This window comes from Arvicola amphibius, chromosome 10 (assembly GCF_903992535.2).
Source record: "Arvicola amphibius chromosome 10, mArvAmp1.2, whole genome shotgun sequence".
In the NCBI taxonomy this organism is placed as follows: Eukaryota; Metazoa; Chordata; class Mammalia; order Rodentia; family Cricetidae; genus Arvicola; species Arvicola amphibius.
This window is the reverse complement of record NC_052056.1, coordinates 110,059,551-110,087,013: the sequence shown is the minus strand read 5'-3', so window position 1 is coordinate 110,087,013 and position 27,463 is coordinate 110,059,551. Positions and strand designations below refer to the sequence as shown.

Below are 27,463 nucleotides of genomic sequence, written 5' to 3'. Positions count from 1 at the left end.
GGCTGTTACCACTTTCTCTTTAAACTATTTCTTCTCTATCCTCCCCCTTCTGATACAAACCTGGCTTCAAGGCCTGGCAGAGCGCTACACAAGTCTCCCAGGATGAATCTTACCTATCACTACATTTCTCAACAAGTAACTATTTTGTTTCAATGAAGACTGAAATGTGTATGTATATACATATATGTGCCACATACATATGCATACATATATGTTGATGTCTAACAGATCAAAGTCTATTATAATAAACAAACAAACCTGTCCAATTCCCTGACCATACCCACTATTCCAATGGAAATGCTGCTGTAATACCTAGAATCAAACACTGTCCTCCAAGGAACTGCTGCTTCAGGCAATGAAGAGACTCACACCACGGCGGCCTTTCTCTAGGCGCAAAACCTCTGAACAGACCGTTGTCCCAGCACCTCTTCCCTGACCCAGGAAGATCCATCACTAAGAGTTACTCACGAAAGGAGTTTATTTATTTCCTAATGTAGATCTGATTCTTGGCAGCCAACTGAAGCTTCATCTTTACCAAGTGTCCACCCAAAGTTTCGCCTCTCCTTGAGGGTACACAGTACTGTTCTATCCCAACAACACTATGTGCAACTGTAGAAGCGGGGAAATAAATGAACTCAGTCACGTGCCACACTGCTGTAGGTAACAGCCCACAAAGAAGACAGTGGCCCTGTGAGACTATTAGGGGACTGAAAAGTCCCCATCACCCCGCTGCCCTGTAGCCATCTCATCGTGTGAGCAGTGCATTAACTCAGGCACTGGAGACAAAGGCATCAGTAAGCTTACTGTGCTGCTACTCACACAGAAGCACGGCACATCACCGTTAAACGCTGTAAGCTTTCTATGTTCACTTCACTGGATGTTCTGGGTTGTGATTTCCTTTTACATTCCTTTAGTGATCTTCAGCAAGTATTCCCTGGAGAAGACCGCTGTTAAGTGGCAGCACCTCACACTCTCGTGTTGAACATGTCTTCTGATGCTATTCAGACTCAACACGGAGGGTCTGACAGACCATCTAGACTGTGTAAGGTTTGTGTGAGTATACCCTAGAATGTCCCATGGTGATGAAATTACCTAACCAAGCTTGACTCAGAGCAGGTTCCTGTGGTTAAGACTCATGACTATGTGTCCATGACCCGTACGTCCCCTATAATCTTACTTAACGAAAAGTTTCAATAACATGATTCTAAAAACAAAATCAAGATATTCGAACTACAGTGAGCACCCTTGCACTATGAAAGCACCCACCACCGGACATAGCAACATAAAGTATAGGCGGATGCTTTTAGATTGACAAGTGCCTGGAACACACATTTCTCGCCTCAGATTTCCAATTTCAAGTTCATCTCCCACACCCTTGTTCTCAAAGAAAAACCTGAATGTAACAAATCACACCATTTTCCATACCAAGCATTCCAATGGACTTACAGTTTCACAAGTAAGACACCTGGTTTCATTAGTTAATGTTCCCTGAAAAATCTCATGGACCCATGTCGGGTCTGGTGTGCTGTTGTTGTCCTCAGTGTCCACATCGCCGTTCCGTACGCGGCCATTTTGCTTTTCCTGTTTTCTCTCTTCTTGTAGAATATCAGCAATTGTATTGAGTAGGTAATTTAGGAATTCATGGGCATCTTGTTGCATGTAGTTATCAAACAGCTCTGAAAATAAAGAAATGACTGCATCTGACATTTTATCAGAACTAGAAGTACACACTAATTATTTATACTTTACAAGGAAATAGACAACTTCCACATCTAAAACTTATGACTGAATTAGAGGAAAATAAAGACGAAGGCTTTTTAAAAGCAGCACTAACAGATCCACGAGCGCGGGAGACAAGAAGCAGCTGAGCGTCATCGTCTCTGTTCCCCACAAACACTTCACCAAAGGCAAGCTTGTCCTCAGGAGTGCGGCACACTTACTACCAGGCTGAACCTACGCTGAGACCAGTTTATTAAAGGGAATTACCAGGCCATCAGAGTCTAATTCAGTAGAAGAGGGTTGAGGTTTTCAAAACTCCTGCGAGGCTCTTCCTGTCCCTCCCTCCCTCTCTCTCCTTTCTCTTCTCTCTCTCTCTCCTCTTTCTCTCTCTCCTCTTTCTCTCTCTCTCTCTCTCTCTCTCTCTCTCTCTCTCTCTCTCTCTCTCTCTCTCTCTCTCTCTCTCTCTCCCCCTCTCTGCCCCCCTTCTCCCTTTCCCCAACCCCCTGAATAAATATTCAACATGTAAAACTATTGAGGTAACTAACTGACTACATGGACGTGACATCAAGAATTATCCACCTAGGCCACTTGATCACTAAAGTCCTTTCTGAGAGATGTTAGAGCTCCATGAATGTCCCCTGGAGCCAAACACTGACAGTGTTAACAGCAGCGCTGGGCTTGGCACCTGCTCCTTGTATCCTCTGAGCACAGAAGAGGTCTTTGCAGTCAATAGCCTCAGGCCTTGCTTTGCATATTGCCTGGGGGCCTTATTTTACAAGGACTGGAGAAGGTAAAGTCTTCTGCCAGGAAAAAAAGAGCCCCCCCCCCATCAAACCAAACACGTTCCCCCCAGGCAATATACAAAGTAGGCCCTACTAATGGAAAAGAACTCTACTTAGGGGACTTTTATTTTTACATCCTCAATACTCTTTAAGAAAGACCACAATTGGGCAGTGGTGGCACACATCTTTAATCCCAGCACTTGGGAGGCAGAGACAGGTAGATCACTGTGAGATCAAGGCCAGCCTTGTCTACAGAGCAAGTTCCAGGACAGGTTCCATAGCTACGGAGAAACCCTGCCTTGAAAAAACCAAAATAAGAACAAAAAGACCACAAATGTTTCTTTTAAAGCTAACAGGGCTGAGAATATAGTTCAATAGTACAGTACTTGTCATGAGACCCTAGGTTGCTTCCTAACATCTCAACACACATATATACACATGCTCGCAAACACACACATACCCTCAAGTACACACACATACAAACACACACAAAGGAAAAACAATAATACATATTTGGGGGGGAAAATGTAGGGAATGTCTAATAAACAATCTAAGTGATGTTTTTAAAGAGCTACTGATGAACGCAGTCATGCATTAGGATCATTCCCAAAGCCAAGGTCTTTACAAAGCACCAGTGGCAAGTGCAGCTGTTGGAGTGAGACTATCTGACAGCACCTTGGCACCACCTCCAAATACGTGATCGCCGAAGGCACCTGTCCTTTACCTCTGTGCCACGGCCCTCACTTAACTCCAGGGTGCTAAGGCGCCCACCTCATGAGGCTGTTGTGAAGATTCTGAGAGCTGAGAACACAGCTCTGGCTCTCAGGGTTCCTGTCGATGATAAAGTCAGGGAACACAAGCAAAGGGACAGCAAAGGCAGAGTGCACATCTACATACCAATATCTGAGTGCCCTAGAAGAAGAGTAAAAGCAGCTCCAAAGTCTCCTTTGCAAAGGTAGAAGAAAACAGGCAAGGAGGATGAACAGGTGATGCAGACTGAAAATTCAGAAACCCAAACAATACTCAACAAGTAATTGGCAGACAAAAATTAAAGCACAGCAATCACAACTTTGCCCATTACTCTGGCAAAATAAAAACATGACTTAGTTGGTTTGAATGGAAAGAGGCATTCTCTAGCAATGATGCCAGGGCTGTGGAAGGGCACAGTGTGTTCTGAAGAGCAGTTTGGGTGGTGGTTATAACAGAACGCAGTCCAGCTCTCGCAACAACCATGCGAATCCACACCATACAGTGGAGCAAGGCCAGGCATGGCTGCTCATTTATAACAGCAGAAGTCTAAAAATATGCTAAATGTTTATGAAAAGAATGGGTGGCTTATTTAAATCATGGTATGGCTCTGCTATGGTCATGGGGAAACAGGTCCTTGTCAACGAGCATGGCTACATTTCTGAGACACTCAGTAAGAAAGGAGCTAGACGTGTAATGGATCCCATTTAGGCGCCATCAAACCCAACCTGAGCTTTCCATTTGGACATGATTAAGTGCACACAGAAAGCTCTGCTATGAACCAGTTGTATCTAGCTGGATGTGGTGGTGCATGCCTTTAGTGCTGGGGCACTCAGGAGGCAGAGGCAGATGGATCTCTGAGTTCAAGGCCAGCCTAGTCTACAAAGCAAGCTCTAGGACAGCCAAAGTTGCACAGAGAACAAAACAAAAACAACAACAACAAAAAACCTGCCCAAGTCCCAATGTGCCACATGCCTGAGCCCAAACTGACTTCAGACCCACTTGATCCTTCGCTATACTTGCAAGCTGGAATTTGCCCATCAGGGACAGAAGATCCAAAACACTGTGGTCCACGTCCCACTCCTGCCCAGCAGGGCACTGCACCCTGCCCCTACAGAGAGTGCAGCTGCCGGTCATGCTACAAACCCACTAGAACTCAGGACAACTCCATCCGGGCAAGCTCAAAAGTGAAGCTGAGATAATGAAGGTCAATCATCTTTAACCTTTCCTCCCGGTGCAGGTCAATCCTCCGTCCCGGAAAGCACCAATGGCTTCGCCCTCTCTCTCTCTCCGAGTCCCCATCCTCTACTGATGCACCATGTCCTAATGCCGGAGCTCCCTTCACTGTCCACCCTCCCTGCCGTTTAAAGGAGCTACATCTCACCTACCCGTGACACTTTCCAGCCTGCAGCTGCCTCTTTAACTTACTACTCTTGCTTGAATATCAGAATCCACCACCAAAGGAAAAGCATCAAGATCTACTCATACGGAGAGCCCTGACCCTTTAACTGACACTATATTCCAACTTCTCCCAGCCCACGAATGGCTTGATTCATGGACCACCCCAACATCCACAGGAGCTTAATAACTCAGTGTCTATAGGTCACTACCATGGGTGAAACTGGTTTTCTTTTTAAAAAAAAATGACAAAACAAAACAAGAAACTTTTCACTTGCTCACTAGTTTAGGAACCAGAGAACTGATAAAAGAACTCAGGAAAGTCAGAAAAAGACTGTGAGGGCCATATACTCAAGAGGCTGAAGCACAGAAAGTCTGATGCCAACAGGAGCTACAGAGTTCAAGGTCAGTCTAGGCGTCAGAGGAGAAGCCACAGATAGGAGTAACAAAGCAGGGGTTGACGGGAAAGGAAAGGAGTCGGGAAGGTTTTCTAAGAATAGCGGGGAACCTAGTTACGAGCTAGGGATGATTAATTCACTGTAGTGGGCAGCACATGCTGGATCAATGCCACCTCTATAACTGTAATTTCCCCCTTAAAGACCACTTTCACATATACACATGTTCTTTCAAAATAACTGCTGTTTATTGTAAAAAAGGCAAATGAGTTTTTAATTAAAATCTTTTGGGGGAGGAGGAAAGGGGTAATCCACGTAACAGTGACTTCAGATTCACTGAAATACCGTAAATATCTTGAACTTTTAAGAATGACACACATCGACCTCTCTAGACTTCCGCTGTAATGTGTTTTTAGTAATGCTATGTGCAGTATGCCAGAATCTGGCAAAGCCTGAAAGACAACTACTTACAGCGCTAAAGGTACCTGTAGAATTACACAATAGCAGCACATGAGCAGGCAGAGAGGGCCAGGGAGGGCTGCAGGGCTATACTGTGTTTCATATTGAAACACTGGGGTTTTTATTTTATTTATTTATTTATTTATTTTTCGAGACAGGGTTTCTCGGTCGTTTTGGTGCCTGTCCTGGAACTAGCACTTATAGACCAGGTTGGCCTCGAACTCACAGAGATCCACCTGCCTCTCACTCCCGAGTTCTGGGATTAAAGGCGTGCGCCAACAACGCCCAGATGAGACATTTGGTTTTCTTATGGGTGGTGTTCCACTCTACTAATATCACAATGACAAAAATGGACTTCAAAATTGCTTCAGTAAATTAAACAAGTTCATTCATTCATTTGCTCATTCAACAAGTATTTAGTAAGCACCTACTATGTGCCAGGAACTGGATTATGTGCTGGGAGGACAATGGTGAGGAAAAACAAATGGGTTCCCTGCTTCATGGAACTGACAGTCTAAGGGGAGAGACAGACAATTTCATTATTAAATAATATATGAAAAGAAGCTACTACAGTCCCCAGGAAGCTGCAACATTAACTCAAAAGAACAATACTGCTTCCAATGGCTGTTTTCTTCCAAATACTGAAGCAGCTAGAGCGTTCATAAAACATTCTGTGGTGGTCTTGGTGTGAACAAACTGGATGAAGTAAATACTGAGAAACTTCCTCGGTCTTTCTAATCGTGTCATTTGTAAACAGCTGCCATCTGCTCCTTCAAGGACACCCAGGCTTGACTCCATGTACTGATGCTTTTATAGGCACACACAACTTTGAGATCACCCCACAGCATCTGAGAAAGAGCCTTTCCTATGTAGGTTCCTAAGAACCAAGACCCTTGGCTCAGTCACAGCTGCACTGCTGGCACACTGCTGCAGCATCCTGGATGCGCTTAACATTTTTTGAATGAATGAATGAATGAATGAACAAAGAACAAAAAGTAGGTGCTCTATCAGATACGAGGATATGTAAAAAGGAGATATGGCTCATAACAACTTGAAATACATTTTACATACACATACACATAAACATGTTATTCAGAGCATATATTGCTAAAGTTCATGAGACTACTGGTAAGGCCTCAGTGCCCACAAATTGTTCAGCTGACAGTAAGCACCAGCTAACACAGTCCTATCACTACAGACCTGTGCTGCGCTTCCTCCACAGTAGTAAATAATGGTGAGCCTATAGAAAGTAGCAACAGCCAGGGGAGCTCATCTTCCTCGAGGAATGCAGCAGCCTCTGACTCCTCCCAACTCTCACCCCGCCTTTCACATGCTGCCCATGCCAGCCCATGCCCATCCATAGGGATTTTCCCCTAATGAGAATCATAGCTTCTGATAGCTCCCCAAGCTCTGGGTCCTGTCCTGTATCTAATAGTCATCATGGTACTATACTCTTGCCAAGTGAATTTCCTGGCCATCCTCTAGTGTATCTGTAGCTTGTATTTCTTTTGCTTGTTTGTTTGTCTTCTTCTATCACATTTACTCTAGGCTTCTACAAGTCAAGTCTCTAATTGCCCTTGCTCAGGGGTCTTCCCAACACCTACAGCTAGACCAACAAGGCCACTCAGGCTTCCTTTCTCCTCTTAGCAAAGCCACATTGCATAGACAGTTGCTGGTACCTGTCCTCCCCTGTGAATGGTCAAACCCTCAGAGGCTCTTTTCTAGATTCCCAGGACCTCCACAGAACTAGTGAACACCAGAAAATCAGTATGTAATAATAACTAATGCCAAAAAAAAATAAAAAAAAATAACTAATGCCAACAATGACCTAGTGTCCAATCTGTCATCAAAGACAGGGCAACTGTGGAGCTGAAGCAGTCACACTACATTTGAGGAGCCCTTATGCTTGGGTAGGTATCACGAGTTAAAATGTAAAAAACCAGACTTACTAATGAATAGAAGTTAATGTATGTTCTCTCCCCAGATACCAAAACAATTAGCAATGTAAAGCAGCAGTGTGAACAGATCTGGGTGAGTGTGTGCTGAAAATGCAGATGCTTCTGACAGAGCATGAGGAGGCTGAGTCAGTGCAATACTGAGATGAGTGACATGTTTTCCAAAGACTTCCATAAACCATCAGAAGGAATGCATGCAATAGATAGTGCAGTCAACTCGCTTTGATCTGTGTGCTCCCACATGCAAATCTCAAGGAGAAACACAAGCTTGAGGCAAACACTAATGGATTCGAAAACATATTTACAGATGTCACCAATATCAAGTAATGAGAACTCTCTTCTACTAAATTTATTTCTGAAGTTGAAAAACAAAGAAACTTACAAGAAATCACATTTATTGTAAATATTTATTCTGCATCCCTCTCACTGAAACAAGCACTTTGTGGGTCTGCTCCTTTATGAATTTACTCTGCCTAAATACAAAAAACTTTAGAAAATGTCCAACTATTAAAAAAAACACTATAAACATGCCTCAGGTTTTGGCAAATAAACATTAAAAAAGCCTTCAAGTATATAACTGCATAGGATGTTCGAAACACTAACTTCAGCACCTGGGCCACAGCTGAGTGGCTGGCATAAACTCTGCAGAAGGAAAGAGTGTGTATGTGCATGTGCACACTGAGCTTGACCTGTGTCCAGCATGTGTCAATCAACATTTAAGAAAAACAAGTCATCATGCACTTAAAAAGGAAAGGCAATCAATTTTAAAATCCAATAAAAGCATAGTACTCTATACATGGAAAATAACATGGGCTCTGTGTAAACACAGAAGCATGGTAGGCATCTCTAAAACAGTTACCAAGAAAACATGGTTCATTACCATGCACAAAAGCTTCCCACCAGATACACTTCCAAAGGTGACCATCAATACAGAGATGAGGACTAAAATCCCATTAGCTTAATCCATATTCCAAAAGATTGATCAAAGTTTTTTGGGTTTTTTCTTCTTCTTTTTTTGGAGACAAGGTTTGACTGTGTAGCCCTGCTGTCCTGGAACTCACTCTGCAGACCAGGCTGGCCTCGAACTCACAGAGATCCACCTGTATCTGCCTCCCAAGTGCTGGGATTAAAAGTGTGCACCATCACCTCCTGGCCTGAGTTTCTTAAAAACAGAAAACTCCAAGCACATCTGGAATCTAAACAAGTAAACAGCTCTCATGACAGGGAAATGTGGTCTGCGCCCAGGACTCAAATGTTTGTATTTGTGAGGAAAAGGTATACTTCTTCAGAACGCCTACCAGCTTTAAGAAGAGGCTTCAGCTGTGCCACTCAGCATGGAGGTCCCCTCATGACAGAGGATGGCTTTTACTAGGCTCACGTCAGCTCACTCAACGAACAGTGTAAAGGTTCAATTACACATTATTATGTTCAACCACCAATCTCAAAAGACCTCTTCAATTATACTTCTGAGAGTATCGATTTGATAGATCAAACTCAACAATTCAATCACTTCTCCACGGATTGAAATATCCACAGTGAACAGAAGCCTGGATCCCACAGGTTTTCCAACTGTCACTTATGCCTCTGAGGCAGCAGCACCTCGAGACAAGGAAGCCAGACACCAGCTCGGCACCTCCCAGGAACTCTGTAACCTCAGGCAACTGCAGCACATCTCAAGGCAATGTCTTGTAAAATTAAATGAAAAGTATCTCAAATAAGAAAGAGGTGGGGCTTCCCAGTAGTTATTTTTAGAAATGAGACTAAATTAACATTTACCAATCCTAAGGCAAATGGTCTCAACTTCTGTGATTTTTGTTTTATGACCAACGTAAGAGAAGTGATAGAATCAATCTTATTTAATAAATGGTGTGGGTTATACAAACAGAATCTTTCCCCAAAGAGCAATGTACTCTCTAACATGTTTTTAAAAGGTAAATGAATTAACATTGGAAAGTTATGTGCAACCAAAGAATCACATTGCATGGAAAATATGTGTTTTCTTTTGCTTTGTTTTAGGAGAGAGTAAGAGTGGGGAACAGGATCTTATGTTGTCCAGGCTGGCCACAGACTAGCTGTGTCTATGTCTCGGCCTCCTGAGTGCTGAGATTCCAGGCAAAAAAAAAAAACCCAAAAAAAACCAACAACAACCAAAAAAAAAAAAAAAAAAACAACAACAACAAAAAAAAAAAAAAAAAACCTGAGGGCACAAAAGAGAAAGGGTTTCTCACTCCATGGCACATGGATTTTACCTGAGTAGCCTACTCCAACAATGATCACACCCCCATCCATCACTAGAGCTGGAGCCACACCCCCTTGAACACAGGAGCCCCACATCTCTGCCTCCCCACAGGCTCATGTGTTTGAATACTTGGGTCCCACTGCTAATGCTGCACAGAAGGTTATGGAACCATCAGGAAGTGGAGCCTTCCTATAGGAAGTAGACACTGGGGAAGATGTAAACTTTTACAACCTGGCCCCACTTCCTGTGCTCTCTCTCTCTGCTTCCTGTGTAGGGCTGAACTAGGATTTCCCTGCTGGGCAGCCCCTCCTGCTCCTGTGCTTTCCCAACAGCATGGATTACACTGCCCTCTGGGACTACATGTAAATCCTAAGGAGTCCTTTCTCCTCAGCTTGCTTCCATCAGTCACTAACAAAACAGCTAACCCAGTGGGAGGCACAAAGCAACCACGTTCAAAAACACCTGAGTTACAGCATGCTATACTTTACCTACTTTACCTTCCGAGGACACAGGAGCAATAGCACAGGGAAACAGAAGAATTACCATTTTCCTTTCGCAACCGTGTGATGAATTTCTTGGGCGGGATCACGCCAACCTTCTTCTTCTGGGTGGCTATGCTGTGGAAGAGGTCTGCCAGGCACGTGAGAAGATTCTCCTTTTTTCTGGGCTGGCTCTTGTATGCCAGGACTTTTTCCCGAAACGGACGACAGAAATAAAGTGCTTGAAGAACTGAGTTGCAGTAGCAGGTATTCCCAAACTACAAGAGGAAAGAGCGGCACCGTTAAATAAAGAGTGCAGCTGTGGAGAAAGAGCCTAGGTGAGGCAGAGGACCACACAATCTTCTGTTCTAAATTCCCATGATTACTAACAATAGTTGTATACTAAGTATTCTATACATCATGCTTTTAAAAATATAATTCACAAGCTGGGAGTGGTGCCACACATCTTTAATCCCAGCATTCCGGAGGCAGAAGCTGGAGGATTTCTGTGAATTCAAGGCCAGCCTGGTCTACAGAGCCAAGTCCCAGGACAACCAGGGCTACATAGAGAAACTCTGTCTCAAATCCAATAACAACAACAAAAACCTTCACCAAAACTCTTCCAAGAAATATGCTAAAGTAAGATTTTCTATCAAGATCTCTCAAGTGCTATGTACTAAGCACAAATGCTGAACAAAAGCTAAAAATCAAGCTGGCTGGGAATGTTGGTTGTGGAGAAACTAACAACCAAGGCTGAGGTCCACAGAGAAGGCTACAGTCAGTCGGTCCTCAGCAATGAACTCACGGGCATATGCTTCTGTGTGTTACTCAACTTCTATTTCCTCCCGTCAAAGAGCACCCAGGAGACACTGCCTTACAAAGTGAATAGGTGGTGTCGAATAATCCTCCCTCTCTCTTCTCTGAGGTAAATGGGATCATCCTGTGTCAAATTGAAAGCAAATGCAGAATCTGTGTAGAGTAATGGCCGCGAGGCAGAACCAGGCAAAGCCTGCTGTTCCAGAATTAGAAAGCTTAAGCCTGGCCACAGGAAACCTCCTGTTTGCATGTTCTTATTCCAAGGAACTAAGCAAACAGAAACCTGATGATCCACTAAGATACACAGCACAATTAGGATCTTTTTTGAAGAAATCTGAGAAAAAGACATGAAAGCCTTTGAGAACGTGTGACTGCCCATCTTCATGCACTGTTTCAGAAAGGTGCTGTGAATGAAGACTTCCCAGGATAGCTGCTGGAGTCTAGGCTGTGGTCACTCAACAGCCCGCCTATCCAGAGAAAGAGCACCTGCAGAAACACAACACTAAGATCCATATTAGTGATCCAGCATCACTTCATCTGGAAAGCAGAATCTATACCACAACCATAGAAATCTAACCATCAGCACAGTCTGGTGCTGGCAACTAAAGACACAACATCCATGATTTGGACAATACCCAGCATTTGGATGTCCTTATCAAAGGACATGCAGCAGGAGTTTAACAACTTCCACAGAAATGCGAGAAAAGCAAAACACAGTTCCATCAGAAAAGTGAAGACAAAGAGGACTTACTGCCTGTAAAACTCAAAGCTGCAAACAGCACAGGCTGAGAAACCAGAGGGTATCTGTAACATGTACATGTATAGAGGAAACTGTGCGATAGCTCTTAGTCAGGGTTACCATTACTTAATGAAACACCACGACCAAAAACAACTTGGGGAGAAAAGGCTTTAGTCTTATGCTTCCATATCGTAGTTCATCACTGATGGAAGTTGGGGCAGGAACCCAAACAAGGCAGGAACCTGGAGGCAGGAGCTGATGCAGAGGCCATGTAGGATTTCTGGTTACTGGCTGCTTGCTCCTCATGGCTTGTTCACCCTGCTTTCTATAGAACCCAGAACCACCAGCCCAGGGACACCCCACCCATAATGGGCTGAGTCCTTCCCCATTAATCACTAATTTAAAAAATGTCCTATAGACTTGCTTACAGTCCAATCTTACAACAATTCCTTAACTAAGGCTCTTCCTCTCAGATGACTTTAGCTGGTGTCAAGTTGACATAAAACTATCTAGTGCAGATTCCCACTGGGACCAAGACAGCCTGGCCCTCTTCTGAGTACACAGCAGCAGGTAACATGCACCCAGTCCTAAGTCTGGCCACTGGATGGCTTTCTTCTATTTAACTTTAATCAGTTCCATTGAGGAAAACTCAAGAGTCAGAATTCTTTCCTAATAATCAGTTAACAGTCAATCTTCATAATAATTAATAACTCCCCTGCTTTGGGGGAGGGGGTTGAGACAGAGTCTCACTATGCAGCTCTGGCTGTCCTGGAACTTTTTCTGTAGACCAGGTTGGCCTGAAATTCAGAGATCTGCCTGCCTCTGCCTCCCAAGCGCTGGGATTAAAGGTGTGTGACGCCACTCCTGATTTAAAAGCTTTTTGTTAAAAGAAATACAAGTTTTTAAAAACTTAAAAACTTTTATTTTTATGTCTGTGTGGTATCTATTAGAACAGGAAGTCAGATCCTCTGGAACTGGAGCTACAGGTGGCTGAGAGTCAACTGACATGGGTGTCAAAAGCCAAACTCTCCAGCCCCAAAAATACTTTTTAAAATTTATAATATGGACAGGCAGTGGTGGCGCACGCCTTTAATCCCAGCACCGAGGAGGCAGAGGTAGGCGGATCTCTGTGAGTTCGAGACCAGCCTGGTCTACAAGAGCTAGTTCCAGGACAGGCTCCAAAACTACAGAGAAACCCTATCTTGAAAAACCAAAATAAAATAAAATAAAATCTATAATACTGTTTATGCGTGTGCAGGCCTGTGCATGTATGGCAAGCTAGCATTGTATCTGTTCAGCCATCTCCCTGGCCACTAAGGAAATTACCTTCTTCTACCAGCCAGCTCTGGTTTAAGTGACCCCCCCCCCAACCTCTCAACTCCCCCAAGGGGTCCAAAAGTTGTTACTGAGTTTTGCAGACACAGTTGCTCACTCTTACTCTACTGGCCCGTGCTTCTTTCCTGTGTGAGCCAACACCCCTATCCACACACTGTCCAGTGCTCATCACACACACCTGTCTCTTCGCATCTGTGAGTAGACAGGACACCTCACCAATCTAGCTAGGATCTCAGGGCCATGTTTCTTTGACCAGAAAATCTCTAGCATCTGTGAAGTATAACCTTCAAGTAGGCTGTTTCTGCCAGGTGGAGAGAAGCAGGACAAGAATGAAATCAAATCAATCCCAGGCAGAGGCAGGCGGATCTAGGTGAGTCTGAGGCCAGCCTGGTCTATAGAGTGAGTTCCAGGATAACCAAAGATACACACACACACACACACACACACACACACACACGAGAGGGAGAGGGGGGAGGGGGAAGAGGGAGGGGGAGAGAGAGAGAGAGAGAGAGAGAGAGAGAGAGAGAGAGAGAGAGAGAGAGAGAGAGAGAGATCACTATATAAGAAAAGAGACAGAACACACCTTGACCTAATCAAGTCCATTGTGGTCTCTCTTCTTCACACCAGGCCTTGTTCCAAACAACTTAGTTTAAAGAGCCTGATATAAGATCTAGGAAGAGACAATAATCTTTAAAAACATTTTGGGGGGGCTGGAGAGATGGCTCAGTGGTTAAGAGCATTGCCTGCTCTTCCAAAGGTCCTGAGTCCAATTCCCAGCAACCACATGGTGGCTCACAACCATCTGTAATGGGGTCTGGTGCCCTCTTCTGGCGTGCAGGCATACACACAGACAGAATATTGTATACATAATAAATAAAAAACGTTTTGGGATTTTATTTATTTTTATTTTACATGTATGGATGCTTTGCCTACACCTGTCTAGGCACCACATCCATGCAGTACCCAGGGAGGCCAGAAGAGGAAGTATGATCTCCTGGGACTGGAGTTACATATGGTTGTGAGCAACCATGGCAGTGCTGGGAACCAAACCCAGCTCCTCTGCAAGAGCAGCCAGTGCTCTTAACCTCATAGCTGTCTCTTCAGCCCCAGCAAGCACAATTTTGCTAATAATGATTCACAGGAGCTTCACAATGGAGTCCTCGAGTCTAACCTACTTGTGTGTACTGAAGAGTGATGTGAGAACTACACGGCCAAGCATTCAAAGGTGGGCAGGCTCACACAAAGCAGTGAAGGAACAGCTCTCTATGGTCAGGTCGGCTCTGCTCAGAGCATCCTTCACCACCAAGACACTCTCTGCAAGTCCCTCACCTGCGAACACCACAGATGCACCTACCTCACGATCAAAGCCCAAACAAGGTTTTCAAAGAATTTCGTTAGGAAAAATTTTACAACAGATTAAAAGAAAAACAAAACCTGTAACCAGGTTGTCATTAACAACGCTAGGCTAATTAAACTGTAGTTATCTCATTGATTTGTAAACAAAGCGCTTAACTCCCACAGACAAGTGCTTGTTGGTGACCTTAACATTCATAGCCCAAAAGGGACCCCCCCACCACATAAGGTAGGCCTGGTAGCAATTCTTCCAGTATATACTTTTGTAAAAGCAATTAAGCCTGGAAATGCAGCTACTTAAAGGCTGCATGCCTTTCCTTTAAACAAAACCCTGAAGTGTCTTCCTCCCCGCCCCCTACCCCCTTGCAATTCGGGAGCATAGAATCTAGGGTCTTGAGCACACTGCATAGTGCTCAGCCACCCAGCTACATCCCACCCATTCCAAAAGTTCTAAAACAGCTCCCAGGATGCGGTATTGTTTACAGTACTACCTACTTGACACATATGTTACAGGGACAGGGGAAATGACTTAAAATACTGACCTCTGAGTTAACCAAGTCATCCTCCACATCACCACCCCCAAGGTCAATGCTGGTTTGTTTTGCTGTTTTTAAGCAAAGTTGGAGTTTTAATACAGACTTAATCACATACATTAAGACAGAACAGACAGAAATTCATGCTTTAGGAAAGGACAGTTGTACACCCCAAGTGTGGGCGTACACTCAAGAGAATTGAACCAATCTTGATATTTAAGGGACACCTATGAGTAAGTAGTGTGATGATTCTAAAAATGAAAAAGTGGCAAGCTAACAAGAGAGAAGCAGAGCGAGCTGAAAACTAAGAGCTGGAAGTGTGTTAAAGTGTAAACCACAGGAAGAGCCATGACTCTGCGAGTCCAAGACCACGGCCACCATAACCCTTGGGTCCCAATGCCCCTCAGAAGTGGCACGATTTGTAAAAATGAGGCATGAATATCACAAGCTCTATTTCCATCCATCCAATTAATTCAATGGGCTCTCCTTAGCTTATCCCCGTGTTCACCCTGACCTGACCGCCAAGGAGCTTCAAGAGAAGCATAAACACTGTTCAAAATTACACTGGCCCACGGGTTCCAGATATCCTTTGAAAGGGGGGGGGGGGAGTCACACCTCAAAATTAACCAGACCTGAAGACAATACAACCCCATGAACTTCTAGAGACAGAGCAGTCAGCCATTCCAGGCGGGGCTGCTGAACATCACTGTGGACTTCACGCTTCTCCTATCAAATGTATTTTTATGCACTTATCCACCACCAAGACTGAAATACCCATGACAGTTAGAATTAGGAAAATAATAGCATGTTTTTTATTTTGTTGAGTTTCAGTTGTGTAAAAAACACATTTGGCTAAACTCCAAAGTTCTTGCTGAGCTTTAAGGATGGATGCACAACAGCAGCCCGACAGAGGCATATGCATGACTGTACTGATGCCTGCACATGCATGCTACGACTGGCACAGGATCAAGCAATCACTCGTCTAGTTTTAAGTCAAACTTTCACTATGAAAAAATTTTGCCAGAATTGGGAAAATGAAGCTGGTAATTTTGAAACTACCCTCAAAGTCTTCAGATCTCAGGCAGCTACAGAGAATTTAAATTCCTAAATATAGTGTCCCAGCATGGCATTCTAACGGCACAAACGAATGGGTTTTCTTTAACGAATGAGGAAGAGCACTCAACCAATGTCTCAAAGTGTCATGTGACTCTCTAAGGCTGGGTGTCTTTGATACTTACATTGACTAATCCAAAATAGTGCTCGTTGACCGGAAACTGTTCTGGACCAATCTCTTTCTCTAATGCCGAGGCATTGGCGCCCTGTAAAATGAAAACCACAAATCTCATGATTCACAATATTTCTACAATGTCCAATCACATAGGCAGATACATCCTTTAAAAGACCAAACTCATTATCACAGCAATAAAGAACAAAGAATGATATTTGAAGATGAACAGCTTTTACTCACGTAACTAAATCCCAGATTACAGAAACCAGTCAGGAAGCATGCTCCTAGCACACCCCTTCCTCCTAAGCAACCAAAGAGAACTGCTGACTTCTCACAGGGCAGAATCTGATGGCAGTCACCCTGGAGCTCAAATCCTATAGAAGGCAGGCTCTCATGGTACAGGGCTAGCCCACATGCGCAAAGGGACTCCTAAAGGATGGGGGAACCATCTGTGAAAGGCTACCCAGGACTGGACCGGTATCTATAACCCACTGTCTGAGAGGAAGACCCAGAAGTAATGGCCAGATGTGCAAGGGGTAAGCAGCAGTGACCCTGCTGGCAAAGGAACTCCAACAGGAGACAACTTCCAGGATCAGAAATACTAAACAGAGCCAGACTCCAACAGACAGAGCATCCACTCCTCCCATTCACATCTTTCTCCCTTTACTCAACACCCAATGTCAGCATGGTGCGCGGCTGCCCTGCTCTGTCCTTGTCCTGCCCACCACCTCCTCACCCACCAACACTGTGTTTACCGCTACTCTTTCATTTTCTTCTTCAAAGAACACAGGCCAGTCTGGTTGCTGGGCCCCAGTGTTCCAGCCCCCTGAGAGCTAGGACTTATCTGATGATATTTATTATTTTCTTAATAATTTCTTTTTACTACTTTTAATTATGTGTATGTGTGTTGAGTTTAGGTATTTATGCATGCGAAGCCAGATCCCCAGGAGCTGGAGTTACAAGTGTGTGTGAGCTGGCCGACATGCTGAAGTAGCCTCAGGTCCTCTGCAAGAACAGCATGCACCCTGAACTGCTGAGCAAACTCCCAGTTCTTGATCCTATTTCTTCACCTCTTCCTTTTCAGTCTACTTTTGGCCAAGACATAATCCAGTTCTACAGGAAGACAACAAGGAAATGTACCTGACTTGTGCTTGCCATTGGGATAACAGGAAGAAGAAACAAATCCCTTCCAACAATTCATAACCACAAGCTAACCCTCATGAAAACCCATGGCTCTAATCTGTGTCTGTGCAATGTAACAGCAGCAGCAGCAAACCCACACAGGACATGAAGTTCAATGACGCCCTAAATGAGCAGTGCTCCCCTACCCCACAAATGGCAAAACTGCCAACACACTTGTGGAAGGTGGATTCAATTCACCCACCAAGAAGTTCAAACAAACAAAACGCTAAGAAATTGAAGTTCAGAGTCAAAAATTACCAACACGGGCTAGAAAGTATAAAGAGTAAGAGGCAACAAAGCACCAACCTCAAGAGATCACAAAGCTGCAAGGGGCAGAAGTGCCTGGAGTGGCACAGAGAGAAAGCTGCCAACAATGAGCAGCCCCTTGCCATGAGCCCAAGACCCTAAAGGTCAACCAGGCTCTTAGAAAGGACTCTGGGAACACTAGCAGTTACAATAGCACCCGTGATGTCTAAGAACTAAGCAAGGCTGGTACTGTGTCACAGCTTTAATCCATTTCCTGTCACCATGCAACCAACTCAAACTCAAGTTTCATTAAAATTAGAAATGTTTTACAAAAAAGATCCCATGAAAGGATGACTCCACTATCTAAGGGCTATAGAGACCAGGCTTCCTAGGCTACCATCGAGCTGTGAAGCTATGGGCCAGAGTCTGGCCTGGGCCACAACATCAAGTGATGAAGGGATACTTCTCCACCTGGGAGATATAACAAATACATATACCTCCACTGGGAGGTATATCAGATTGTGACACTTCGTTAGCACATGAATGGTACAATGTAGGACAGTCTACCGACAACCAAGTCCAGAACAAAAGACAGGGAAGAGTCAGCATCACAAGCTGATATAGTTATTATAAATATTAAGGTATTAAAGTATATTAGGTATAAATAATTAAGATACATAGATATTAAGAATTTGCAGGCCACAAGTGCCAGGTATGCCTCTCGACTACCCAGGATAAATTCTTGCAAAGATGAAGACTTCCCATATGGACAGATCACCAAAACTGCAGAGACACCTGGGCCTGTCACTCTGACAATAAGAAAGTAGTAACAGGTTAAACATTGCTGGCAAAGCAAGGATACCATTTTACAGTTTCCCTCTCTGACACAGGGAAGGAAACACACAGTCAATAAGCCTTCCTCTACTGTTATGAGAAATACAAAATCACACGAAAGCAGGCTGACACACTGCAATGTTTTCATAAAAATAATTAACTTACTTTAGTATAAATATTATGTTCTTTGAAATTAAAATCTCAGCTGGGCAGTGGTGGTACACACGTTTAATCCCAGCACTTGGCAGTCAGAGGCAGGCCGATCTATGTGATTTTGAGGCCAGCCTGGTCTACAGAGCGCGTTCCAGGACAGGCTCCAAAGCCACACACACAAAAAAAACCCGTCTCAAAAAACAAACAAAGTGTTGTATGTAGTGGTGCACACCTTTAATCTCAGCACTCAGGAGGCAGAGGTGGGGAGACCTCCATGAATCTGGCCTACATAACGAGATACAGGTCAGCCACAGCTAAATACTGAGACCCTGTCTCAGGGAAAAATAAATAAAGAGAAAAAGAAAACAAAACATGGGGCCGAAAAGATGACTTAGTGGTTAAGAGCACTGGTTGCTCATTCCAGAAGACCTAAGTTCAAATTCCCAACACCCATAAGGCATCTTACAACTGTCTGTAACTCTAGCTCCAGGGGATTCAACACCCTCACACAGTACAATACAGGCAAAACACTAATGCACATATGATTAAAAACAATTATGAAAAAAAGGAAGGAAGGAAGGAAGGAAGGGAGGGAGGGAGGGAGGAAGGGGGGGGGAGGGAGGGAGGGAAAAGAAAAGCCTGTGCTCTAACACTGACTATTCCAGTCTGTGAAGACAGTAGACTGTGCTCTGGTGCATCTGGAGAGTACATAAGCCAGGCCAGTGTCTTCCCTTTGGGGAACTTTACTATAGCTTCTTGGTTGGGAAATGAGGCCCTGCCATATAGCCCTCAGGCAGGCTGGCAGTGGACTGGCAGAACGACAGCTCCCATCCTGAGGCTGCACTCCTGACCTAGTTCTCACATGAACCACAGCATCACTGGGAGCAGCCATGTGGTCTTGGTTTCCTCCCCGGTAAGGAAGAGACTAGATCTATGAATGCACTGCAAGCCCACAGCATGCCACACAGAATCCTAAATGGTGTTGTAGCATAGACACAGCTCAAGTATGAACGTTAAGTTCCATATTTACAAAGCCACAAAGCAGAGTAAAGAACTCTAATCATCACTTCTCTGGAAACATGTAAAGAAAGAAGAGAGCACGTGCCCAGTGTCCCAGTAGGCATCGTGGAGAATATAAACCATCCCAGGATGAGGACTCACTTAGCACAAAGCAATCCTGGGTAAAGCATACACATGGAGCAAAGCCTACATCGGTAAACATTGCTGTCTCTGGGGAGATCAAACACTGTACAAGCCATCACCAAGCTCTATGATGACAATTACTGCCTCTGCTGCTACCAAGGCCTTATGAATGGTGGTTACATGCAGGAAGAAGGCGCCTAATTGTTTCCCATATGGTGTATACACGTTTATCTCACCCTCCCACCTACTGTCCATCACACCCCAAAAACCTCCTACCCCACAGGGAAGCCTTCCTGCAAGTCTTCCAAGTTTTTAAGAATGGCTATCTTCTCAAAGGACACTTGAAGTGGTTTGCTTCCTCTTCTATCAGCATCAGAGCAGTACATGGGAATACTGAACATGTAAATCCCATCAGTAAACTCAGAAGACCTTAATCTGTGACTAAATTAATGGTCAAACGATTGTAAATTTAAATTCCTAGCTCTCCATGTTTTCATTCTCATCCAACAGTAGAATACATACCACCACATGGTGTGACAAAGAAGCAACAAGTGACATTTGGGTCCTTTTATAGTTCATTAATAAAATGAACAACAAAACAATAGGTATACAATATGAACTCCAAAACCTAAAGAGCTACTACAAATTCAAAGTTCCCATCAAATGTGTACTGAAGGTACAACCTTCCAACTAATGACTCAGAAGCTCAGAGCAAAGTCTGCCTATACAACTCACAGCTAAGAGAACTAAGATTCACCTTCAACCTTCTAAGGCAGCAAAAGATGGAATCATGAGGGGCTGACCGCATGCTAGCTAACCCTACCCCCCCTGCTCTCTCAAACTCATGGCCATACATATGCATAAATATATAAATATAACTCGCTTAGTCCATATAATGTTACTGGTGTGTATACCATTTCAGGGCTAATCAACTGGTACTGGATAACCAATTAGGGGCTCATCCCTGAGAAGACAACTTCTCCTCTCAGTAGTCATTAGTTTTCTGTCCCTTTTACCTAAGGGTGAACCCCATGAGAGGTGCCATTCCATGTTGGAAAATCTATTGATTAGTGGTGTACTTGTTTTGATCTTGTTTAGGCAGCCGCAGTGTTGAAGCTTCCATGTCATTTTGGAGACACACCCTCAAGAGTGCCTGGTCCTCTGGCTCTTACGGTCTTCCCACATCTGCTTTAGTGATGATCCTTGGGCCTTAGTGGCAAGAACTGTGCTGCAGATGGAGCTATGGACCCCTTGATAAGTTTTCTCTGCATTTTGACCAGTTGTGGGTTTTGTGATGTCTCTACCAATGTAAAGATCCTCTGATGAGGTGTAAGAGCTACATGTATCTGTGGTTTAGTAAGGTAGAGGTGGGTTCATTATGTCACTAGCCACAGGGTGTTGGCTACATTTAGTTCCCCTAAGATGTGTATTCCACTGTTGCACTCTGCCGTGCTGGACGGTGTTGTGGTTCATAGGATTCCAGTTGGGTGGCACTACTCGCTGCTTCCTTCCCTTGGAAGCCTGCAGAGCACCTCCAGTACTATGAAAGCTTGTCCTCGAGGAGGAGGAGTCTTTCAGGTCAGACCCAGATCACATCCTCTAAGTCCGATGTCTGAAGTGAGGAGACTTAGTCACACAGGTCCATTTAGTCTCAAACTCACTGAGGTATATGTTTATGTGAAATTTTCATTGTCAAGTAGTATGATTTTATTAAGTTCTAGACTATGAGATCTTAAATCTACATCACTGTCTAAGTTTGGGTTTCTATTTCTGTGAAGAGACACCATGACCTCAGCAACTCTTATAAATGAAACATTTAATTGGGGTGGCTCACTTACATCTTCAGAGGTTCAGTCCATTATCATCATGACAAGGAGCATGGCAGCATACAGGCGGGCAGACATCTTGATCTGAAGACCACTGAGACACTGGGCAGTATCCTAAGCATAAGAAACCTCAAACCCTGACCCTATACGACACATTTCTTCCAACAAGGCCATATCCACCTTCAACAAAGTCACACCTCCTAATAGTGTCACTTCCTATGAGATTATGGGGGCCAATTAAATTCAAACTACCATAATCACCAAGTATATTACACATGTATTTTATGCTTGTTATGCCTATAAGCATAATAATCATCTATAATAGAAAATCTATTATATATTAGAAATATAAGGGGGATGGTGTAGATATGACTCAGCAGTTAAGAGTGCTTACTGCTCTGTTGGGCGGTGGTGGTCCACGCCTTTAATCCCAGCACTCAGGAGGCAGAGGCAGGTGGATCTCAGTGAGTTCGAGGCCAGTCTAGTGTACAGAGCGAGTTCCAGGACAGCCAGGACTGTTAAAATAAGAGAAAATTCTGTCTCAGAAGAAAACAAAAAACAAAGCAAACAACAACAAAGAGGGCTTACTGCTCTTGCAGAGTACCCAGGTTCAGTTCCCAGAACTCACATCAGGTGGCTACTGCCTAAAACTGCAGCTCCAGGGGATCTGAGGCCCTCTTTTTAAACACAAACGAACTTTATATACACCACCTTAAAATTTTGAAAATTAATCCTCCAAACGACCTCTTTAAAGATCCTAATTTTATATTTAACAAAACCAGTATTCTGTTAGTTAAGTTCTAACAAATTTTTATTATTCTTTTTTCACTATGTAATAAAAATTATTTTGATATAATGAATCGAGACATTTTTACTTGAAACACAGCTTTTCAAATTTCAAAATGTTCATCTGCTCTAAGAAAGGAGGTGGTGACTATCCAGCCAAAACAACGGAGTATTGCTGACTTGCAGAAGACCACAACAAGTCTTCTAAAACAGTCACTAATGCTAATGTGACTTGAAATTATGATGAACTCACAGGGAGGGAGGGAGGGGAAGGGGAGAGAAGAAGGAGGAAGGAGCACACCCCCAGGAAGCATCTCAGTCTCTAAGCACCATTCTCCATTGAAAGGGGCTGCAGAGTCCAAGGCCTGAAGTGGGAGTGGGCAATTACAAGAGAAATACAGAACAGCACAATGCGCAAAGTGCCCTTTGAAGCCTGCTGCCTATAAGGGACAATCTGAGCCTTTATCATCAATGCTGACATGGATCACAGTTTGTACAGGCAAAGTCCAAGCTGCTTTAAATACATGAATGAATGAATGAATGAATGAATGAATGAATGACGGGAACCCTATTTCCTAAAATGAACTGCTAACTAAACACGAAAAGCCCTAAATCTAGTAAGTAAAATTTGATGAGGAACAATATATTTACCTTCATCTCAAAAGTATCTCCCTAGAAATTAATTACAAAGTAAAACACAGTAATAACTTCGTAGTAGAAAAACCTGACGAACCAGTATTCCTACTTGGAAAAAGAGTACAATCCAAATCTAATCATGACAAAACATCAGCCAAAGCCAACTGAGGAACAGCACACGGAATGGCTGGCTTGTTCCTGCTCATAATGTCAAGGTCAACTGAGACCAAAACTGCTGGGAATGGCTATGAAAAAGACATTACCAAATGGTCCAAAGAAACTGGGTATATGTGCAAACATAATATTTGCAAAACAGATTTAGCAAAATGTAAAAACAGTAACCTAAGTACAGGATGTCCAGGAAGTTCTCATACAACACCTGCAACTTTCCTAAAAACCTCAGCTTAGATGAACACAGCTGCCACTGTGAAGGAGGCTCCATTCACAACCTGGAAGAAACTGTGCATGAAAAATGAATGTGACTAGCATGCACAAGATCCTGCATTGCTTCTCAGCACATGGCCAGGGCAGTTTCAGTCTTTCACTGATTTTGTGGAATGGCCCAGGCCCAATTCCACTCTCCTCCTTCCATACTGACTGGTGGACGTGTTCCATGAGGAGCTTCGCCACAAGTGCCCAGTTTCCAGTCTTACTGTGGGCAACTGATGGGCACTTCTCGCCCACAGATGCTGTGGCTGAGTTCCCTTTACCAGTCTGCCTACTCATTTTTTAATATCATGCTAGAGCACTTATTCAGGTTCGTAGCTTGCTGTTTACTCAATAACCAATTACTGTGTTTCTTCTTTCCGTGCCCTGTGGAACAAAGCCAAGTGGCAAGCCCCTTGACGGCTGGCTATCTGAAAGAGAAGATGCTCCGGTTTCCACCTGGTTGGCAGTAGTGACACTCCCATTCTCTCCCACAATGAGTCATCGAGCATTCTTCCCAGAATGTGCTGGACCTCTGCACCTACTTCCACTTTACAGTAAATCAAAGGGCAGAGAAGAAAATTAAAAGACCACAGGAAACACTCAAACCCAGAGTCCTCAGTCTGACATCCAGTCCAACCGCTTAACAGCCATGTTAAACATGGAAAAAGAAGCCGGGCGGTGGTGGCACACGCCTTTAATTCCAGCACTTGGGAGGCAGAGGCAGGTGGATCTCTGCGAGTTTGAGGCCAGCCTGGTCTACAAGAGCTAGTTCCAGGGCAGGCTTCAAAGCCACAGAGAAACCCTGTCTCAAAAAAAAAAAAAAAAAAAAAAAAAAAAAAACATGGAAAAAGAAGAGGTCGCAATAGGTTACAGGAGGTTAAGAAGTGGAGCTGTGGGCTGTAGAAATATAGCTCAATCAATGGTTACTAAACAATCGTGGGGACCTGAGCTAAAAGTCACAGAAAGCATGTGTAAAAATAAAATTAAAGTCTGGTAGGGTGGTGTGGTGTAAATCTTTAACACTTTAACACTGCAAGGGGGAGGGGAAGACAGGGGATCTGCAGAGGCAGATGAATCTGTAAGTTTGAGGCCAGCCTCAACATAGCAAGTTCCAGGGCAGCCAGGACTAGAAAGAGACTGTCTCAAAAAAGACAAATAAATAAAATAAAGACGCAGCGCGGTAGAATGTGCTGTGTGTTTATAATGCCAGACTGGGTAATGGGGAAGTGGACACTGACAGCCTACTTCTTGTAGTTCCAAATCAGTAAAGACCCTCCCCAAAAAAGAAACGGTGGACGGTGCCTGATGAATTACAGTAGAGGTTGTCCTTTGGCCTCCATACACACAAGCACTTACATACCAGCGCGCTCCCTCTCCTCTCTCCCCTCTCTCTCTCTCTCTCTCTCTCTCTCTCTCTCTCTCTCTCTCTCTCTCTCTCTCTCTCTCTGTCTCTCTCTGTGTGTCTCTCTGTCTCTGTGTGTGTGTGTGTCTCACACACACAATGGAGTTATTAAGCAGGAGATGGGGGAACTTGGACAGTTGTGCACTGGCCCCTAGTAGGCCCTGAATAGTCTGGAAAAGTTGATGGCAGAGGCAGCTGCTCCATGGGTCAAAGTCCCTCTGCTTGAGGACTTCTATACGTAACTGCACTAGTTTATGGTGGAGATGGCGCGGGGACGGTCCAGCCATCTTGTGTACCAGAAAACAACTCACCCTAGAATCCAACAGTTGTGTACACTGCTCTGTAGCCATTTAAAAGCACACAGTCCCTGCTGCCTGCAGCTTCACCTCTCTGGCCCCTCTTCTGCTTTGGCTTCATGCCTTACTCTCTGCCAGACCAATCCCAGAGTTCATGGTAATTATAGTAAATAAATCCTGCAACTCCCCTCCCTTCAGAGTGGCTGTCCTCATGGACAGCAGGTTAACTGCCGCCTTCTGATAGAGGTAGCCCTCAATGGATCTTTCCATCAAACTCAAGCAACAATGCAGATAAAAGCCTCTGGGCCAAGGAACTGAATTTACACACTTTCTACAGAAAAAAAAAATAAGCTACAAGAAAAGAATCTTTGGTAATCGACTGGTTAACTGATGGCCTCCTGCATGCCCATTTTCTTCTAATCTGCCAATCCTGATGGGTAGCTTTTCAGAAGGAAAGGCAAATTAATAACCTAGCACAGACCAGCTCCCACAGAACTTACTCTAAATTACATACAAGGCTGGGTTCACTTAGAAACTGCTCATCACTGTGAAGCATGTTCAATACTTATTTGTCACAAAGGGCTAGCTGCCCCAAAGTCCTTTCTAACAACTATTTTATAACACTAGATGTTTGTTATAATAGACAGAGAAGCAATAAAAAACATTAGATGACTACAAAAAAAAAGTGACCTGTACTCTCCAAACTCTCAAAGTTACTCAAAAGCAATGAAAGGCTATTGAGGGGAACAGAAGAAAACTACCCCACTTACTGCCTGAAAGACCCTGTTAAAATGACAGTACTCTACAAATTAACAGATTCCATATAATTCTTACCAGAATTCCAGCTGTTTAGACACTGATGAGCTGGTTCTAAAACTCATGCAGAATTATGAGACCCAGAATAGTTAAAAGGATCATGGAAAGAACAAAGTTTGAGAACTCTTACTTCCTGATTTCAAACTCACTACTAAGCACCCATAATCCAAACAGTGTGGCACTAGAGGAAGGTCCCACGGACAGGTCAGGACAGTTCAACGCATGAGAGCTGAGGTTTCGGCTGGAGTGGAGGTGCATACCTGGCACCCAGCATTTGTGAGGTCATCCTCTATATAACAAGTTTGAGGACAGGTTGACACTACCTCAAAAACACAAAACAAGTTGGGTGGTGGTGGTGCACGCCTCTACTCCCAGCACTAGGAAGTAAGAGGCAGGCAGATCTCTGTGAGTTCAAGGCCATCCTGGTCTACAAGAACTAGTTCTAGGACAGCCAGGGTTATACAGAGAAAGTAAGAGGCAGGCAGATCTCTGTGAGTTCAAGGCCATCCTGGTCTACAAGAACTAGTTCTAGGACAGCCAGGGTTATACAGAGAAACCCTGTCTCGAAAAACAAAAACAAAAAACACCCGAAACAAAAGCCAAGGTCCCAGAAATAAACCCCCATATTCATACATCTCTGGTTAACTTGTTTTCAGCGAGAGTGCTAAAGCTATTAGGTAGGAAATAGCCTGCCTTCTCCATCCCACTCTGTGTTTGTGTGTGTGTGTGTGTGTGTGTGTGTGTGTGTGTGTGTGTGTATGCATACGTGCGTGCACGTGCGCTGAACCTTCTCATGGTCCCTGACCCAGCAATTTTAAGCAGATGCCCAAGAGAAGGGAAAATGCTTAGCCACACAAAAACTTGCTCTCCTTACTTCATAGCAGCATTTATCCACCAAAAGGCACAAACAACTCAAACCCATCAATGTCCATCAATGAGCAACAGATAAGAGACAGTAAAAACTGGGGCTGCAGAAATGGCTTGGCGGTTAAGAACACTAGCTGTTCTCTCAGAGGACCTAGGTTCAATTCCCAGCACCCCCATGGCAGCTTATAATTGATCTGACACCCTCATACCCTGATATAGACACAAATGTAGGCCAAACACTAATGCACATAAAAATAAATAAATTTTAAAGTGATAAAATATTGGTACACTTTATAACATAGATGAGTCCTGAAAATTATGTAAGTGCAAAGAGCCAGCAACAGCATGCATATAAAAAATATGCAAAGGACAATTGCCTGAGGCTGGAAGGGAAGAGTGGGGAAGGACAGTGTGGAAGGACTGCTGCTCATGGGTAGGAAGTCTTCTGAGATGAAGAAATGCTCTACAGCTGACAATAACTGCACGACTGTCACTATGCTAAGTCCTTGGACTGTATCCTGTAAGACAACTGTATGGTGCGTAAAGGTACTTGAATGTTTTCAGGGTTGAGCCTGGTGACAAAGGCTTGTAACCCCAGCTAGTGGAGGCTGAGGGAGAAGAATGGCAAATTCAAGGTCAGCCTTGCTAACTCAGTCAGACCCTTCTCAAA

At 44.0% G+C, this 27,463-nt stretch overlaps 1 protein-coding gene across 1 annotated transcript in view; it reads right to left on the bottom strand.

Moving 5' to 3' along the window:
* Usp12 (ubiquitin specific peptidase 12) overlaps positions 1-27,463 on the bottom strand; it is a 51,706-nt gene that overhangs the window by 11,487 nt on the left and 12,756 nt on the right. Inside the window, exons 2-4 of the mRNA XM_038345849.2 lie at positions 16,188-16,268; positions 10,238-10,451; positions 1,447-1,676 (exon numbers count right to left, since the gene is read on the bottom strand). Coding sequence (XP_038201777.1) covers positions 1,447-1,676; positions 10,238-10,451; positions 16,188-16,268 — 525 coding nt within the window. The remainder of the gene's footprint in view (positions 1-1,446; positions 1,677-10,237; positions 10,452-16,187; positions 16,269-27,463) is intronic.